The sequence below is a fragment of the Poromitra crassiceps genome, assembly GCF_964638095.1.
Source record: "Poromitra crassiceps genome assembly, chromosome: 9".
Classification (NCBI taxonomy): domain Eukaryota; kingdom Metazoa; phylum Chordata; class Actinopteri; order Beryciformes; family Melamphaidae; genus Poromitra; species Poromitra crassiceps.
The window spans coordinates 19,238,045-19,257,527 of record NC_139630.1 but is presented as its reverse complement, the minus strand read 5'-3'; the positions used below and the strand labels follow the sequence as shown (position 1 = coordinate 19,257,527).

Genomic DNA, 19,483 nt, shown 5'->3' with positions numbered 1-19,483 from the left:
TCCTATATAAATATGGGAGCCACCGAACGTGTACAACCCATTCCACCGACCCACAAAGTGGCGACAGTGCTCTCCAGACTAGAAAAAGCCAGGCCAAAACTGCAGGGGAACGCGCGAGGAAACCATTCTCGTACTGTAAAATGGATTGGCGAAAACGCTTTCGCGCTGGGAGCTGGCGGTGGGGGATTGCAAATTTGCATAATAGATTATGGGTGCAACACACTTTGAAACACCGGCAGAAAGCCCACAATCGCACGCAGCTTCATTCCAGCTGAGCTCACAACCGAAACGAACGAGCCCCATGCAGACTCGCCCAAAGAGCGGCCGCCAGCAGCCAGGCAACACAGACAGGCAGAGCCTCGCTTGTACCGCTGCAGCCACGGAGGGAGGAGAACACACACGGAGGGAGGAGTTTGAAGGAGAGGGGGGTTTCCTGCTGCTATGGAGGAAATTACTGTTCAAAACTATTGTTTAGATGTCTGACGTCTTACGCCAAAAATAAATGGTTAAAGTGACTGTTCTATCGAATTTCACAAAAAGCCATTTATCTCAGCTTAAATTTTCAGACGCTAAAACCATGCTGTATTCAACTGCTAATGTCTACATAACTACTAACTCTACAAACTAACTCTTTTAGACAGAGAAAGCACACATTCTATTAGTTATTTTGAGATATTTTGTGTTCACAAAATCTTAGCAGAAAAGAATCCTCGGCTCTTGAAAGATGAGCCAGAATCCTCAAAAAAAAACCTTGGCAGAAGCTACCTACAGTATTGAAAAAACGGCTGGCAGTGAATGTGTTAAGATGCAGAAAATGTTTGTGCTTTCAAACTCCATGGTAGAGAGATATCTCTATCTGGAGATATCTCTATGTGACAGCACAGCAGTTTGACCAGTATCCATGTGGATAAGAAAATACAGCACCAAACAACAACATTGACCCAGGAATGCAAAGTGCATCACCAATTATAAATGTATTAAATGCTGGGTTGGAGAAGAATAAAATGGGGATATACAATGAGAGTAAAACAAAAAAGATCTAGAAAAGCCAAAAAAGTGTTAAAGAGGTTATTTAAAAGATTACTGATTTTGCCCGTTTAAACTCTTCAGGCTTATTCTGACCACCTATGTGAACTTTGAACGTCTTTATGCTGAATATTTTATATTTTTATCTTTACCTCTCTGAATGAGTCCCATTGTGTCTTCCCCTTGCCTTCGAGCAGCAGAGTGGAATTCAATAGCCTTATTTTGCAGATAAAGGTCCTTATATAATCTTCCTATAACCTCCCAAGCCCACATAACACCCAGCTCACTGCATCACCACTTAGCCAAACGCCAGGAAAGCCCCACTGATAGCATCTGATTTTTGGTGTCAGTGTTATAGTGCGCACTCCTACTGAATTAACTAGGGCTGCAATTAACGATTATTTTAATGATCAATTAATCAACAGATTACGGTAATCAATTAATCAATTAGTTGTTTGGCCTATAAAATGTCAGAAAATGTTGAAAAAATGTCGATCAGTGTTTTCAAAAGCCCAAGATGAGGTCCTCAAACTCTTGTTTGGTCCACAACCCAAAGATATTCAGTTTACTGTCAAGAGGAGTAAAGAAACTAGAAAATATTCACATTTAAGAAGCTCGAATCAGAGAATTCGATCGACTAATCGGTTCATCGTTGCAGCTCTATAATTAACACCAACCCACAATCCCTGCCAGCACTCTTTCACCATGTTGGGAAAGTGGGACACAGGGGAAGGAGACAGACTAGCAGCAAACGTCTGTGGACCGTGAAATATTGACATGCATAAAAGGCATCAATCTTGTATGAGTGAGTGAGTGAGTGAGTGAATCATGTTTGTGTGTCACCTCGTAGTCCCTGGCTGAGGTCATAAAATCCAGCTTGGCCGAGAGCCCACATGATGGTCAGACACTTCACTGGACGATTCTGAACCGACCGCAACAACTCCAGATACTAGAGGGGAGGGCAGACAGGAGGAGAGGCTATTACACAATTTACAGCCTGGTCGTGCAATTGTCAATGGTTCTTACATCAGATGCAATCATGCAAGTTGTTGCTTAAGATTAAAAAGTACAGCCAGAGATGGGTCAACAGACAAGGGCAGTGGAGCAGTAACCCTCCAGTTACATGCAGGACACAAGGACAACCCCCCCATCCCCCCCAGACACACACACACCTCAGCCAGGTTTTGGGTGGCTATTCTGGGCTTGTCCTGCAGGATTGCCTGAATGCACACTCTGTAGCCATGCAGCGGCTCTCCTGGAAACAGAGGGGAAAAGGTGTTGACTGTTCTGACATGAAACATGACTCTATTGTCCCATCAGGTGTTTTATTTTCTCTTCAGAAGAGAAAATAAAACAACCTTACAAAGGACATCTAGAGCAGTGGTTCTCAAATGGGGGTCCGCGGACCCCCAGGGGTCCGTGGCACTTTGCCAGGGGGTCCGCGAAAAGTTTTCAAGTAAAAAAAAAAAAACTTTTTTTTTTTTTTTTTTTTTATAATTAAAAAGAAAATGCTACATGTTACTTATTCCTTCTCAAACTACTTCCTACATGGTGCTAGTCTATCAAAATATCTTGGCTGTCATTTATTGTGTTGCATAGTGGTTTTCTGGACTGTTGACAAATTGTGATATTGTAAGTCGCTTTGGACAAAACAAAAGCGTCTGCTAAATGACGTAATGTAAATGTAATGTAATAAAAAAAAAATATATATACCGTAAATTCCGGACTATAAGCCGCACCTTTTTTCCCGTTTTTTGGCCTTTTTTGGCCCCTGCGGCTTATATAACGGTGCGGCTTATCTATGGATTTTTTCAAAAAAAAAAAAAAAAAAAATCTCTCTTTTTTAGCACTCTTTCTAACTATAAATCCTATATAACTATAATAAGTTTTAATTTCCTCTCTTGCCCTCTTTTCACCACACTGTATGACACTGTATGACACTGTGTGCACTGTAAAAAACAACACAGGTGGTGTTGTGTTATGTTGTTTTGTTGAAATGTTAATAAATGGGAGCTTCCTCTACAATCCCCTCTGTGCATGAACCCTTACATATGGTAATTAAACATTAAAACAAAAAAACAAAAAAAAACAAAAAAATACCATTAAAACACCCGCGGCTTATAGTCCGGTGCGGCTTATATAAGAAAAAAATAGTCAACTTTGAAGGTGCGGCTTATACACCGGTGCGGCTTATAGTCCGGAATTTACGGTATATATTTTTTGCAAAATCTTCATAGTTCAACGAAAATAGTTAATGCTTTAAATCTAAAATGGTTCATGGATTACATTCTAATAACAAATCTATCAAATTAAAAGTCAAGCACGTTACCGTGGAAACAATTAAGCTTAGCCCAAAATCACAAATCAGAATGAGGGGGTCCACGGTATATTTTCTATCTTGTAAGGGGTCCTTGGCTGAAAAACATTTGAGAACCTCTGATCTAGAGTGCTGGCTGTTCTCTTATCATCTCTACGGGCAGTAGCATTGAACAAGGGCAGGCGGACATTTCTATGAAAATGTATATTCATTTCTTATTACTGGTGACAGCAAAAGGAGGAGATGCCGTGAGAGATGATAACCCTAACCAACCTTGTACCACTAACCTAAACTTGTACCACTGTTCCTTCAGAAGCTGTAGTTGTCATAGACTGTGCTCCATAGTTGATTGTTCTATTGCAGACAGAAAAATGTGTTATTGTAAGTCGCTTTGGATAAAAGCGTCTGCCAAATGACGTAATGTAATGTAATGTAATGTAATGTAATGTAATGTAGAGCCATATGAAATCAGTTTTATCTTTCCCCAAATTCCATTTTATTATTTCCCGAATTCCGTTTTTTCCATTTTAATTTAGGGGTTAGGAGTGATATAATATATATTTTTTTTATGGCTTGGCTCTCTCAGACAGTCTCTTCGACATTTTTCTCAAGGTGAAAACCAAGTTGTGAGGTGAAGTAAGGGTTCCACGCACCCCAATCAAAAACGGAATCATCTCTAGGCCTATTTTACAATTATGAAATCATTTAGGTTACTAGGATAATTAGATCTACTTCTTATTTTGATAATTAGGCCTACTTTTATACATTTCAGCCAAATTATGGGAAATTCTGCAATATTCCATGTTTTACAGTTGATTACATTTTCATTACCAAATTCCATCCTTTTTTCCCATTTTGCAGAAATCATATGGCCCTACAAATGCACGACACCTCTTATGTCTTGGTCTGCTGCACAAAACGTAAGTACCCCCTGCAGGTCTACCTGTCTGTCCTGCTCTCTGAGCATGGTGTAGACACAGTGGTGTCTACCTACCTGTCTGTCTGTCCTGCTCTCTGAGCATGGTGTAGACACAGTGGTGTCTACCTACCTGTCTGTCTGTCCTGCTCTCTGAGCATGGTGTAGACACAGTGGTGTCTACCTACCTGTCTGTCTGTCCTGCTCTCTGAGCATGGTGTAGACACAGTGGTGTCTACCTACCTGTCTGTCTGTCCTGCTCTCTGAGCATGGTGTAGACACAGTGGTGTCTACCTACCTGTCTGTCTGTCCTGCTCTCTGAGCATGGTGTAGACACAGTGGTGTCTACCTACCTGTCTGTCTGTCCTGCTCTCTGAGCATGGTGTAGACACAGTGGTGTCTACCTACCTGTCTGTCTGTCCTGCTCTCTGAGCATGGTGTAGACACAGTGGTGTCTACCTACCTGTCTGTCTGTCCTGCTCTCTCAGCATGGTGTAGACACAGTGGTGTCTACCTACCTGTCTGTCTGTCCTGCTCTCTGAGCATGGTGTAGACACAGTGGTGTCTACCTACCTGTCTGTCTGTCCTGCTCTCTCAGCATGGTGTAGACACAGTGGTGTCTACCTACCTGTCTGTCTGTCCTGCTCTCTGAGCATGGTGTAGACACAGTGGTCGAAGAAGTCTGGCAGAGAGTCGTTGCATCGGCCGATGAGGCCCTTGATCACGGCCCTCAGCTCTTTCCCTGTAAGGCAGTACGGGTAGTCTGCAAACAGAACACACACAAGAAGCTGGACATTAACGAGTTAAAGAAGCTGGACATTAACGAGTTAAAGAAGCTGGACATTAACGAGTTGACGAGTTTGATGAGTACAGGGTCAGTGTCCAACACTTTGAATGTCAAAATGTCAATATGCAAGGAACTGAGACACCTGCTGACACCAGATTGATTTAGCCATTTATTTTAGGTTTCTCTTTTCTAGTTTATCTGACTTTATAAGTCGTATAATAAATATATAATTGGACAAAATAAAAATAAAATACTTTTTTTTATGCCTCGACAAATACTTATTTGTCGAGGCATAAAAAAACTTTTACAACCAATTAATGCAGTCTGTCCACATGACACATCTACCTCCTTAGCGCAAAGAATAGTACACTTCAGAGTTATTTTTTTTGACTAGGCTCATGGTTGTGTGTGAGTGGATGACTGTGTGTGAATAGAGGAAAGAGCCATGTTTTTGCCTCTCTGTATTATATCTTTGGACAAAATACAAAATGAGTTGTCAAAAGGCTATCCTGAGAATGTTCCGTAGTTTGTTCTATACCATACATGGGCAAACTACGGCCCGCGGGCCGGATGCGGCCCGCGGGCGCCACCTGTGTGGCCCGCCATGGAATTGCAAAAAAAAAAAAAAAAAAAAATTTTTTTTTTTTTTTTTTTTACACAGTGCACCTGAACGCAACATGCAAGATACCCGCTGAATAAGTGTCCAAATGTTCATGTCATTCTGGCCAATACTCCACTTCTGTTATAGCATTTCAGTCTGGAATATGGAATATCTTTCAATAATATTTATGACTAAAAGGCTACATTGAATTAGAAATTTAAATAATTAACTCATTGGTTTTGGATTTATTTAGCTTCAAGACTGCATTTTTGTTCGTGTGACCCTCAACACAGGCTTTGATCATCCCGGGCCACTTACTGATACTTATGCTTAAATTAACCCGCTCATATTCTGATTTATTTCAAGAAAAACATTTTGGCTAGTGGAAATTCTAATTGGCTGGTAACTTTAAAATCTAGCAGCCATATTGGCAGGTGGTCAAAAAAGTTAATTTCAAACCCTGAGAGCAGGTGGTGACATAGGAGTGAGTGAGAAAAGGATGAAATATTGGTGGTTAAGACTGAATAATGACATCACAACTGTTAATTTAAAATGAGTTATTCCTCTAAACATGGCTTCAAATGCACCAAATTTTTCACGCTGGCGCCGTTCGGCCCTCAGCAAAACCTGGTAGCGAGGACATTTTTTGTGGCCCTCTCTATCATCAAAGTTACCCATCCATGGGTTACGGCATGACAATATTTGTTCGGCCCCCGGCAACAATCTGGGTTTCTCATGTGGCCCCCCATGAAAAATAATTGCCCACCCCTGTTCTATACCTTCAGGGTTTGGCTCATTAAATATAAAAGTGTGTGAGTTGGACAGACCGTGAGCATAGCTGCTGAGAGTAGGCTCGCTCTCCGGGACCGCCAGCTTGTGGTTGAGGTATCCTGCCAGGTCTTTGACCCACACTGAGGGGTTGTCTGGGAACAGAGTCTGACTGCGAGACAACTGCTGCTTCAGCTCTCCCACATCCAGCTACAAGATCAAGACAGAGACGCAGAGAAAACATCAGAAACAAAAATGTCCTTTATGCCAAGATGAGACTGTGGCTCAGCATGTGATACTTTCTCCTCAAGGCAGGAAAGATCCTCACTGACCCATCTTCACCCTGGCCATGATCCGTTTGAACTCCTCCCCTCCGGCAGGCGCTACAGAGCACTGCACGCCAAAACCACCAGACATCAAAAATAGTTTCTACCCACAAACCATCACTCTGATGAACACTTAAAACAGCCACTTGAACACTTAGCTTACGCTAACTGTGGGCGCGCGCGCACACACAAACAAACAAACACACACACACACAAACACACAGATGTAAATTTTCTGGGAAACTGTGCAATATCTGGAAACATATACATATAAGTCTTTGTTTACAATCCTGTGTGGCTTATTTATATACATTTACTGTACATTCTTTCATATATACTAGGGGTGCACCGATCGATCGGCAAGCAATCTGTATCGGCCGATTTTGACCTCAAATATGCGATCGGCTGATTGCCGATATTTCGGCTGATTGCCGATATTGTTTTATATTAAAAAAAGAATAATAATAATAATAATTTAATTAAAAAAAAAGCCCTATCACTAATCAGGCTTTCCAACGATATAAAATACAATGCCAATTGGTATTGTTAACTCATTGAGTGCCAATGACGACAGCTGTCGTCAATTCAAATACTGACGTAGAGTGCCAAAGACGACGATTGTCGTCAATTGCGTTTTTTGACGGGGGGGGGTCCATCGAAGCCAGATCTATGTCCTGTAACATTTTGGGACATGTTGAATGTCTATAACCTATTTTACCGAGCCATTAGGTGGCGACAGTGCTCTCCAGATGACAGAAATGTCAGGAATACAGCCTGAAATAGCCGTGATCAAAGAGAAACCGCGCTCATGCTGCAGCCCAGAGCCATCATGTAGATGGCTCTGGGCTGCTTGCCAACAGCAATCAATCCGCGCACACAACTGAGCTCCTCTGCCTGTCTGTCTGTCTGCAGTTTCTCCACACATTACCCACCAGAAAGGCAGCACCCGACGCCGAGGGGGCCAAACCTTTAGCGGCAGGCCCGCTTGGCATTTCCTTGTTGCGGCTGGGAGCTGCCCAGGAGCCGCGCGGCGCAAAAACGGAGAGAGGGTCCTGACTGGGTGCGTGTGGGGAGGAGTTTGCAGCTGACTCGGGGAGAGGGGGGGAGAGGGGGGTGGGGCACGCATGCACCACAGAACTAAACCAGGTCACATCATCAGAAAATATTAGCTAGAGTCAGTGGATGTGCTTGAAATGCTGCATTTCACAAAAGGGTGAATATCTCAGCTTCCTGATAGAAATGCATATTTTTGCTGTTTTTGACCTATCTTCTCCGGCTCATAACTAAAGAACGGAAAATGGTATCAATAAACTTTTTTTTGCTGATGATACAATAGAGTCTCCTTGTTCTTTTTGCGTGTTCGGTGTTTACATAGTAATATCACACAATATTCTGTGGGCCTCGAGAAATCACTGAAAACGCTCTGAAACTCTGGCACTGGGAGCGTCCGTTCTCCAAAAGTGGCTGGCACTCAATGAGTTAAAGGGGAGAAAAAAATCGACCGAAATAACGTTTCCAAACTTTTTTTGAGGAGTTTATATTCCGGTGATCGGTAATCAGTGATCGGTCGAGCAGATATTTCCCATAGGCGATCGGCAATCGTGGCAAAAAACGTGATCGGTGCACCCCTAATATATACGTATTAAAAACAGACACTTTACACCACACTTATTGTATATTTGCTAATGTCTAAATGTACCGTTTTGCCGTCCCTGTTTTTAACTTGTGCATCCCTTTCTTTTTTGTATGCGAGTACTGAGAGCAAAGCAAAGCGGAGTCACATTCCTTGTATGTGTGCATACTTGGCCGATAAAGCTCATCCGGATTCTGAAGTTGCCACAATGCACTGTAGTTGCCGTGTGCGTGAAAAGATGTTTCACATTTTCAACCCCCCAAAATCATTTATTTTTGTCTGAGAAAAACCAAGTTCTCGCATCTGCATTTCGGTTGTGAAACCTGTTGAATTTTCTGATTGCAATTGTTTTTTGTTGCAAAGTTGGTGCAAATCGATTATGGCACAAAACAATTGAGGTAAACGGCAAACAGAGGATCTTAAAACATTTCCATGCCTGTTCCTCTGCTCATAAAACTATATTCATCATAAGAATTTCTTTGCCGTCTTTGAGCACTTCAAACTTATACTTCAACTGCAAACAAATGCAATGATTCCTGTTGCCAATTTCTCAATAACAAAGTAGAGTAGTATTTTGCCATACATTTCTAAAAGGCCTTCTGAGGTGACTCTGAAAATCCAAAGATATCCCTTGAAGAATGTGCGTTACTCACAGCTTTGAAGGCCTCCTCCAGGCTCCTGTGAGTTGCGGGGGCCGGTGTGTTGCTGGGGCTGACTTTCTTGGACACTTTGCTGGACGGGGTCTTCTTGTTCGGAGGCTCGGCCGGCGGGGGAACCTGCTCCTTGTTCTGTTTCTTGCCGATCTTCTCGAGGCCCTCGAACAGCGTCTCCGACATCTTCAGGGGCGCTGCAGGAAACAAGGCGGTGGTTAAGAAGAGGCCTCTGTGCAGATCTGATCTGAGAGCTGGTGGTTTTGGGTGACGCTCCTCCCGTGTCCTTTCAATCTTCTGTGGACTTGCAGATCCCTCAGTGAGCCATTCCCCCACCGTGCCCTGAAACATCATGTTAATCCTTGAAACGCAATAGCATTCCCCTCCCCTTCCCCGCCCTTTCCATGCGCTCCTTGTCCTTTCCACCCTCCCACTCTGATTGTGTAATGGCTTGTTATTATCCCAGACAACACGTCCCAAAGGTATACAGTTATGCAGTTAATGTTACTTTGTGAAAGCAACATTTGAATAAAGATTTACCAAAAAAAACACATTATTGAACGGAAACATGAATGAATAAAAGGTCACAAACTGCAGGTTTTACAGGCTGGGAGGAACCGCCTCCATGTCAGCAGTAGGGTGAGGGGACAAATCGATATAGCATAGTATCGTGATATTTTGTAGGTTATATATCGTATCGTATCGGATGCCAAGTATCGTAAAATTTTATTACCGTATACAAAATGTCATGTGCATGCAACATTTATGACCTTGACTAAAATAATTGAAGTGAGATGAACAGACTGGAAACTTTATTTCATTAGATAAAACAGATGTTGACAACGTTTTTTCTTTTGGGGACATCATTTGCAGTTGAAAAAAGGTAATAAATCACAATATATTGCAATACTGTACTCAATATATCGCAATACTAGCATATCGCAATACTATTGTATTGTGACTTAAGTATCATGATAATATCGTATCATGGGGCATCTGGTGATTCCCACCCCTAATCAGCACAGCAGTGGACCACGTCTGACGTTTGCTAAAGGCCAATATTGACCTGATATGTAGGCAAACCAATACAGAAGTCTAACTCTAGTTCATATACCAACAGACACACAGCGACGGCTCCTGACTGCACACAAGAGCAGCACCCATAAACTTGAGAAGGTGTTGACAGGGGCTACCAGTTGCTCAATGACCAATCTATATGTTGCTCAGAGAGCTAAATCTATATCTGGTGTGTTTGTGTCGGTGCTGCGGACTACATCGGGTTATGACACAAAAGAGGAACTTGTTTCATCGCAGCGTCTCTCTGACCCCTTTAAGGACCAGGAGGACTTTTATGCTTCTCATGGACTCCAATCTCTTCACTTGCTGACACACATGGCCCAGTAGGCTGTGCTGTGTCCTGCTCCCCAAAAAATCCTCAATGTTCTTCACGTGGATGGCTCAGCTTAAGAGGGGGCTGGTCACAGCTTAGGGACGCCATTTAAATACTCAAGTACTCTCCTTCTATTATGAACGAATAATCGGTTAAGTGGAGTTCACGCTAGGCGCTCCGAGCCCTCGCCGAGCCAAACCCCCCCCCCCCCCCCCCCCCGATCAGAGGAAAATCACGTTGGCCGCAAATCGGCGCTCGCTTGTTAAGTGTGAACTGTCCACAGACGCGAGCGGAGAGCTCCCCCGAGCACTCGCCGATCACTCACAGAGCTCCGACGGATATCTAGCCTGCTTGATATTTGTCTTGTCGGAGAAGCCATTCAACAAAGAAGAAGAATGACGAGAAGTGCAAGACGGGGTGAGGAGGCAGACACAAGACGGGGTGAGGAGGCAGACAAGACGGGGTGAGGAGGCAGACAAGACGGGGTGAGGAGGCAGACAAGACGGGGTGAGGAGGCAGACACAAGACGTGGGGGGTGAGGAGGCAGACACAAGACGTGGGGGGTGAGGAGGCAGACACAAGACGTGGTGAGGAGGCAGACACAAGACGTGGTGAGGAGGCAGACACAAGACGTGGTGAGGAGGCAGACACAAGACGTGGTGAGGAGGCAGACACAAGACGTGGTGAGGAGGCAGACAAGACGGGGTGAGGAGGCAGACACGACGGGGTGAGGAGGCAGACAAGACGGGGTGAGGAGGCAGACACAAGACGTGGTGAGGAGGCAGACAAGACGGGGTGAGGAGGCAGACACAAGACGGGGTGAGGAGGCAGACAAGACGGGGTGAGGAGGCAGACAAGACGGGGTGAGGAGGCAGACACAAGACGTGGGGGGTGAGGAGGCAGACACAAGACGTGGTGAGGAGGCAGACACAAGACGTGGTGAGGAGGCAGACACAAGACGTGGTGAGGAGGCAGACACAAGACGTGGTGAAGAGGCAGACACAAGACGTGGTGAGGAGGCAGACACAAGACGTGGTGAGGAGGCAGACACAAGACGGGGTGAGGAGGCAGACAAGACGGGGTGAGGAGGCAGACAAGACGGGGTGAGGAGGCAGACACAAGACGTGGGGGGTGAGGAGGCAGACACAAGACGTGGTGAGGAGGCAGACACAAGACGTGGTGAGGAGGCAGACACAAGACGGGGTGAGGAGGCAGACACAAGACGGGGTGAGGAGGCAGACACAAGACGTGGTGGTGAGGAGGCAGACACAAGACGGGGTGAGGAGGCAGACACAAGACGGGGTGAGGAGGCAGACACAAGACGGGGTGAGGAGGCAGACACAAAACGGGGTGAGGAGGCAGACACAAGACGGGGTGAGGAGGAGGCAGACACAAGACGGGGTGAGGAGGCAGACACAAGACGTGGTGAGGAGGCAGACACAAGACGTGGTGAGGAGGCAGACACAAGACGGGGTGAGGAGGCAGACACAAGATGGGGTGAGGAGGCAGACACAAGACGGGGTGAGGAGGAGGCAGACACAAGACGGGGTGAGGAGGCAGACACAAGACGTGGTGAGGAGGCAGACACAAGACGGGGTGAGGAGGCAGACACAAGACGGGGTGAGGAGGCAGACACAAGACGGGGTGAGGAGGCAGACACAAAACGGGGTGAGGAGGCAGACACAAGACGGGGTGAGGAGGCAGACACAAGACGGGGTGAGGAGGCAGACACAAGACGGGGTGAGGAGGAGGCAGACCCAAGACGGGGTGAGGAGGCAGACACAAGACGTGGTGAGGAGGCAGACACAAGACGGGGTGAGGAGGCAGACACAAGACGGGGTGAGGAGGCAGACACAAGACGGGGTGAGGAGGCAGACACAAGACTAGAGCTGTGCATCTTCACTGATTTCACGATTCGATACGATTCGATTATACAAGTCTACGATTCGATTCGATTCGATTATACGATGCATCTCGATGCATCTCCGATGCATCTCGATGCATCATGATGCATCTTAAATCGATGCATCATTTTTTCCGCAATACATGATTTATTTTTTCTCACTTTCTTTTTTCTCACTGTGTGGCTACTTTTAAAATAAAAGTGCATTTGGAATTGCATTGTATTATGATCCATAATTAAAATAAACAACTGCATGTACTTACATTCTATTTTATTTGATTATTAAAAAAAAAAAAAAAAAAAAAAAAAAAAAAAAAATTAAATAATCGATTTTTGATATTTGTTAATCGATTCAGAATCGTCCTATTAAGCATCGCGATGCATCTCTGAATCGATTATTTTCGGCAGCTCTACACAAGACGGGGTGAGGAGGCAGACACAAGACGTGGTGAGGAGGCAGACACAAGACAGGGTGAGGAGGCAGACACAAGACGTGGTGAGGAGGCAGACACAAGACGTGGTGAGGAGGCAGACACAAGACAGGGTGAGGAGGCAGACACAAGACGTGGTGAGGAGGCAGACACAAGACAGGGTGAGGAGGCAGACACAAGACAGGGTGAGGAGGCAGACACAAGACGGGGTGAGGCAGACACAAGACGGGGTGAGGCGGCAGACACAAGACGTGGTGAGGAGGCAGACACAAGACGTGGTGAGGAGGCAGACACAGGCTGTCATCTGTAGCAGCTCCCTGAATCATGCATCCATCTGTCTGTCTAAAACATATTTCTACGGGAGCGTTTCCTCTGTCCTGTTTATAAAGTCTTTACTTTTGCTGTGCTGCTCGAGTATCACAACAGCCTCTTTCCTCCAAACACTGTCACTGTATGAAGAAGCCTGGCACAGCTGATAGGCTACCTGTGTTGACTGCTCTCTGTGCTGGCTGGAGAAGCAGCCTCTCTCTCTGCTAGACATTTATCGGGTCTGTCCGGGTCTGGGTCTCAGCTTTCTAATAATAGACGGGTCCGGGTCCGTCAGCTTGGACCTGTGAAGACCTCTACGCTGAACCATAACTAACTAGCCTTACAATGTGGCATACTATGTTGTGCAACTAAAAAGAGACGTTTTCCCATCAAACGGCTCTGTGCTATGACACGATACGTTGTTCTTCCTATGAATCTTGGGAGTTCCCCATTCAGCCAACTGACCTCAGTTGGCAAGTAAACTTCCGGGATTTTTATCTGACCTCCATCCTCTCTGTGCTTGTTTGTAATTGCACTTTGGCTGTTACATTTTATGCGAAACAAACATGTACAAGGTTCAGGGTAAAAGGTTTCAACAACACAATCCTTGAGAACAGCCTACAGAGAGTTAGGGGGTTGAAACGTGAGGACCTGTTGGTCCCGAAGTCCACCCCTGCCCGAGGGTCTAGAATAGTGTGTGCTGCTACTTTTTCACCTGCTTCTCAGGAAATAAAAAAATGTGTTTTAAGTCACTGGAATATCTTACAAAGTGACCCCCAAGTGGGCCATTTATTTGGCGAGCCTCCCTTGTTTGCTCAAAAACGGGCAAGAAATGTACGAGATATGATCGTTAGAGCTGACTGTTACACACGCCCCCCTGGCCCCTCCCATTTTTTGTCTGATGTACAGAATGGTAATTTTCCTTGCTTTAACTGTATTCAATGCAATGCTATGATCAGAGGAGAGACATTCTTCCATCCTCACTCTGGAAGAAAGTACTCAATTAAGAGTAGGATCTCGTGTAAAACTAAATTTGTTGTGTATCTATTGAAGTGTCCATGTGGGCTAGTATACATTGGAAAAACTATCAGAGAGTTGAAAACTCGCATTTCAGAACACAAGAGTAGCATTAGAAACAGAGATATAAAATCCTCTGTCGCCAGGCATTTTAATGAGTTTGGTCACGACGTGTGTTCCCTCAGGTTCCAGGGTATAGAACAGGTCAGTCCACTGAAGAGGGGGGGTGACAGAGACAAGGCCTTGTTACAAAGAGAGGCATTTTGGATACATACCTTACAGACAGAACACCCCAAGGGCTTGAATGAAGAACTTTTGCTTGGTTGTTTTCTTTAAGGGGTGCGTCGGGTGGATGTGCTGTGGGTTCACGCATGATGCTCTTGCACTGTAAGGCAGTGTGGGAGCGTCATGTGTGGACCTGCAGTATCTCTATCCGATGCATTCACTTATATGCATTTTATTATGTATTTTTCTAATTCTATTTTAAATATTTTCTTACTGATTTTTGTTATTCTAATATGTTGACTTTTCATCTGTGCTTATTTAACACAAGTGTGGCCATCCAGCCTCATTCTTCTCGTCTGCAAAACATTATTGCATTCCTGCTGTGTAATATATACAGACTTATATACAAGTATACTGTTTAAAATTGTACCTTTATCTCTTTTTTGATATTCTCTGATGTTTTTGATATTATATTCATTGTTATTTTATGTTGTGAGATATTTCCTAGTACTTGATAATGTAATTGATTGTATTTCCGGTTTGACACTATTTATACGTCATGTCCATCTTCTGTCAGCACAATGCTGAGGAAGGCTCCACGCCGAAACGTACATTGTCATCTTGCTTGAAGGTAAATAAAACAACCAAAAGGAATTATTTTGAGTGCTGGTTTTTTGCCCCTCTCTTATGCGAAACAAACATGCCATGGCTGACACTTCATACATTTGAGTAAAAACTCGATCAGTGTGTGTGATGAGATGATTTAGCATGTTCCCCTCCATGTGTCCAGTACAGTTTAGCACATTGTGCTAAAGTTTAGTCAGTGAATAGTGCGGTAGCTTATCAAAAGCATTAAATGGCCCACGTTGTACTAATATAGCGGATATGAGGGGGTGAAACTGCCATCCATCTCACCCTACAAGTATAATTTTGATCAAAACTTGTATTTTCCCAAACTCTGGCCAGTCTGTATAATGGTGTGGAAAGATACGGGGTTGAGGTCTGTCAACAGAGGCTTTTGGTGGATGTAATCTGAGGAGGTGGTCAGATGGTCAGACCCAACATGGCTCTCCACTCTCCAGCAGGGTGGAGTGTAATCTGGATTGGAAGTTTGAAACGCTTAGTAATGTCTTGCTTGCACCTCTGTTACTTCCTGCCTTTTAGACGCAAAATGGGTGAATTGGGTGTAAAGCGAAAAAGGCGAATGCCATGGCAGAACTCATGAAATACAAATCGTCTCCGAGTGTCCTTCTAGTTCAACTAAAAGTCACTGTAGTCTTTTTGTACTTTCTGTGTGCTTCACTGCCAGTGGCACAGACCTTGTTAGTGTGCTCCCCTATTCCAGAACAAGACACATAGACTTTGTACCAGCTCAACCAGCTCAATCACTGATTGAAGTGGTGCACAAACAAGTAACAGCTGCCAAGATAGGCCTGACCTTTTCATATTACCTTGGTCTTGTTGCAACTTGCCGTTTAAAGTAGAGTAGATGCATCTCTACAGCACATCTTTCTCAGATACAGGCCATTCTCCACTACAGAGAACGTCATGCCAGACTATTTAATGTTGGCGTGTTTGGTAAACGTACGTACACACACACACACACACACACACACACACACACACAGTGAGGCTTTTCACAAAGTTAGTGTTCTTATAAATTTGGATAGCTAACGTTATGATCCAGATCCACCAAGATGCACTTAACGCTAAATTAATTTAGCAGCATAACAATTTAGTTAATGACAACGCTAGCATGCTTCGGAGACGCTGCTGCTCGTTGTGATGACGTTACATTTGTTGACACATCGCTTCAATGGTTAGCTCGCTAGCTGCTAGCATGCTAACTACAAATGCTATTGCTAGCTAGCTGGCCTACGCTACTTTGATGGACATGCCATGGGGCAGACTCGTAACCGAGAATGTCACACTAGTTAGCCAGTTACATTATAATTATTTCGTCAGTCGTATAAATGCTAACGCCTCAAGGTTTGACCAAAGATGGGGTGACCCAGCTAGCTAGCTTAAGCGGTGTGCGAAGCTATGCTAGCTTGCATGGCAAACCCATAGACGTTGTTATTTTAATATGTCACCTTCTATATTAACCTACAACGTGAACCCAGCTAGCTAGAGCTAACTAACCGCGTCCCACAATGAAACTTGTGAAATAAGGTAAGTGGGTCACGCATTATCCCACAGCACAGGGGGCCGTGCTGCTCACTTACGTCTGGCCGCTAACAGCAGGTTGGATTCGGTCAGGGCTTTGCGGGCACCGCCAGCGGGCTTCTTGTCGGCCGTGCCGCCGGGTTGTTTTGCGGGTCCTGAGCCGCTGCTGGTCTTCTTTCCTTTCTTCACTACTTCCCACTTTCCGACTGAACCTGTATTGTTTGAAGCCATGTTGCGTTGCAGACAGGGGGTAGCTGGTGACTTCCTTTTCCTGACTCCTTCAGTTCACCCTGCTGCTGCTGAGAGAGTGACGGCTCGCTGCTTCAACGCTCCTGACCTGCTGATGATGATGATGATGATTCGTCCCCGTGCCACGTCTCCTTGTCGGCATGACGTCAGAGCTGATATGGGTGCACCGTTATTTAGTTTCCTAAAGGGTAGCCTACGTATAATGGAGAGGTTCTGTCAAAATATGTCCCACCACACCCAGGATTATGCAAAAGTTACTTTCAAAATGTAATATATATTACATATTACTACTATTACTACTACATATTACTTTCATTTGAAAGTAATGAGTTACTTTACAATATTACTGTCTGGGTAGAGTAACAAGTTACTTATTTCACTACTTTTGCATTACTTTCACGCTTATGCTTTCACCAAAATAACAGCTGTAGCAGAATGACACCACCCCAAAAAATAATTTCAGCCGTCTTGAAGTCAGTGTAAACCGTCCAAAATTCTAAATGTTATTATCTTTTTCCTTTGTTATTGTCATCTACAGTGGTTATTTGCATAAAAACACACAATTTGATTAGGAGTTGATTAGCCTACATATTTATTTAAATATGTAACTCAATTTGTGTTACTTGACAAAGTAACTGCCATAATATTACTGAAATCCTATTGGTAATAAGTTATATTACTGAGTTACTGCTAAAAGTACATGTAATATTTTACTTTTGTAATGAGTTACCCACAATGCTGTGTGTATGCTGTTTAGATCTCAAGGGTTAATGTCCAATATTGTTATCTCCTCCAACCTCGATAGGCTCTTCTTTCTTTCTCAGTTATTCTGGTGATGACAAACAACAGATCTATAAAGAGCTCGTTCCAAGTAGGCCTGGCTTCTACCTAATGATTAGGTCCTAATCGATACTTCATCACCAATACAGTTAACTGCCACATTAATTCTAGATGATTCCTGAGGAATAAATGAATCATAACCATTCCATAAGATGATCTAACCTCAACGCGAGACTCATCAGTCATTCTTCCTTCTGAGTCTCGGATGGGCGGCCCCTATATCCACTGCAACGTCAGCTAAATGGCTACACGCGATATCGATATACACGTTATCAATCACAATAAAACTGTACCCACCTCAGAGACAATGTTGTTATCCAAGATGTGGGTGCCCTGGCACTCTCAAATAGTGCGTACTTTCCAATACCGAGCCCTTTTTCACATGCCAGTGCTGAAGTCTTTAGCCTAGGTGCTCCACAGCGCCGGATGTATCGGTTCGCTGCTCAGTGGTTGGGAGGCTGCAGGCCACGAGACTCCTTAACATACACAAATAGTGTAGTAGCTGTACTTTACTGTAGCCTACTGTAGCTGCTACCATTACGTATGTCTAATGTTTAATTGTATGTTTAATTAGGTATATGCTATTTGCACCTGTGCAAACAGAACGTCAAATTTAAAATGTTTAAGTACGTCTAAAGTATGCACATGCCATGTGCACCTATGTGCAGTGAATATGCCACTGTCTCTGACTTGTCTTATCACTCTACTGCCTTATTGCTTGTTGTGTCTCTTGTTGTTTTTGCACTCATATGCCCTGTTATATTTTGTACTATGTTGTAAACGGAGTCCACAGCACAAGAATTTCACACGTGATACTTGTACTACGGAGTGACAATAAAAATCTTGAATCTTGAATCTTGAGGGTGTAGTGCAGTTTACAATTTTGAGCATTGGCTCCACCATGTGAAAAAGGGCTCGGTATTGGAAAGTACGCCCTATTTGGGAGAGCCAGGGCACCCACATCTCGGATAACAACATTGTCTCAGAGGTGGGTACAGTTTTATTGTGATTGATAACGTGTTTATCGCGTGCAGCCATTTAGCCCACGTTGCAGTGGATATGGCCCATCCGAGACTCAGAAGGACTGATGAGTCTCGCATTGAGGCTAATATAATATCATAATAGCCTACTCAAATCCTACTGCATTAGCACAGTCAGCCTCTTCCTCAGTTTTCTCTGAAACATGATAATGCTTATCAGTTATCATCAGATCAACATGACATCAGCTTATAATCTAAACCATAAAGAATTGTCACACAAGCTCAAACTACAAATAGGCCTATCAAACAATGCAAAATAAAACTGTCACTCTGTCAGCGCTGAGACTACTCTTGCAGCCCTCATTGGTTGATTTTCACATTGATGTCCATCTAATTTAAACAACAGTTTGCCTTTATACCAGGCCAGCCAGGTATGTAACATGTAGCATGAAGCAGCTAGCTGGCAATTACAGTAACAACAAACCAACAAAGAACACACTCTAAAGTAGAGAGTAGAGTATGTAGTGAGAGATGAAGCAGTCAGAGCAACACTTAAATCTCAGCTCACTCATTGAATATTGCTTGCAGACATTCAGACACACACAGCAGCACACACACACACAACACACACACACACACCAGAAATTGGGACTTGCGACTTGGAGTCGAGTCGCCAGGTCTCACTCTGTACTCTATTCATTATTATATATCTATATATTTTATTTTCTATATCATTATTTTTTACCGAGCTTTCGACCAGAGTGGCACTGTGACGGCTGGGAGCTCTAACCCGGAAAAAAAATAATATCACCAGCACAGAATTCGGATAAAAAAGAGGCATTTATGAGCAGCATTGAGCTTTCAAACCCCTCCGTCGAGAAGCAATTCCATTTTTAAATTGACTGTTTAATGGGTGGATTTTGTAAATCCCTTTTCAAATTGGAACTAT

At 44.0% G+C, this 19,483-nt stretch overlaps 1 protein-coding gene across 1 annotated transcript in view; it reads right to left on the bottom strand.

Moving 5' to 3' along the window:
* tmem214 (transmembrane protein 214) overlaps positions 1-16,785 on the bottom strand; it is a 37,870-nt gene extending 21,085 nt beyond the window's left edge. The window contains exons 1-6 of the mRNA XM_083643279.1: positions 16,525-16,785; positions 9,028-9,221; positions 6,475-6,625; positions 4,888-5,022; positions 2,199-2,281; positions 1,870-1,975 (exon numbers count right to left, since the gene is read on the bottom strand). Of these exons, the coding sequence (XP_083499405.1) occupies positions 1,870-1,975; positions 2,199-2,281; positions 4,888-5,022; positions 6,475-6,625; positions 9,028-9,221; positions 16,525-16,696 (841 nt within the window). The 5' untranslated portion in view covers positions 16,697-16,785. The remainder of the gene's footprint in view (positions 1-1,869; positions 1,976-2,198; positions 2,282-4,887; positions 5,023-6,474; positions 6,626-9,027; positions 9,222-16,524) is intronic.
* Positions 16,786-19,483: the final 2,698 nt, after the last annotated feature.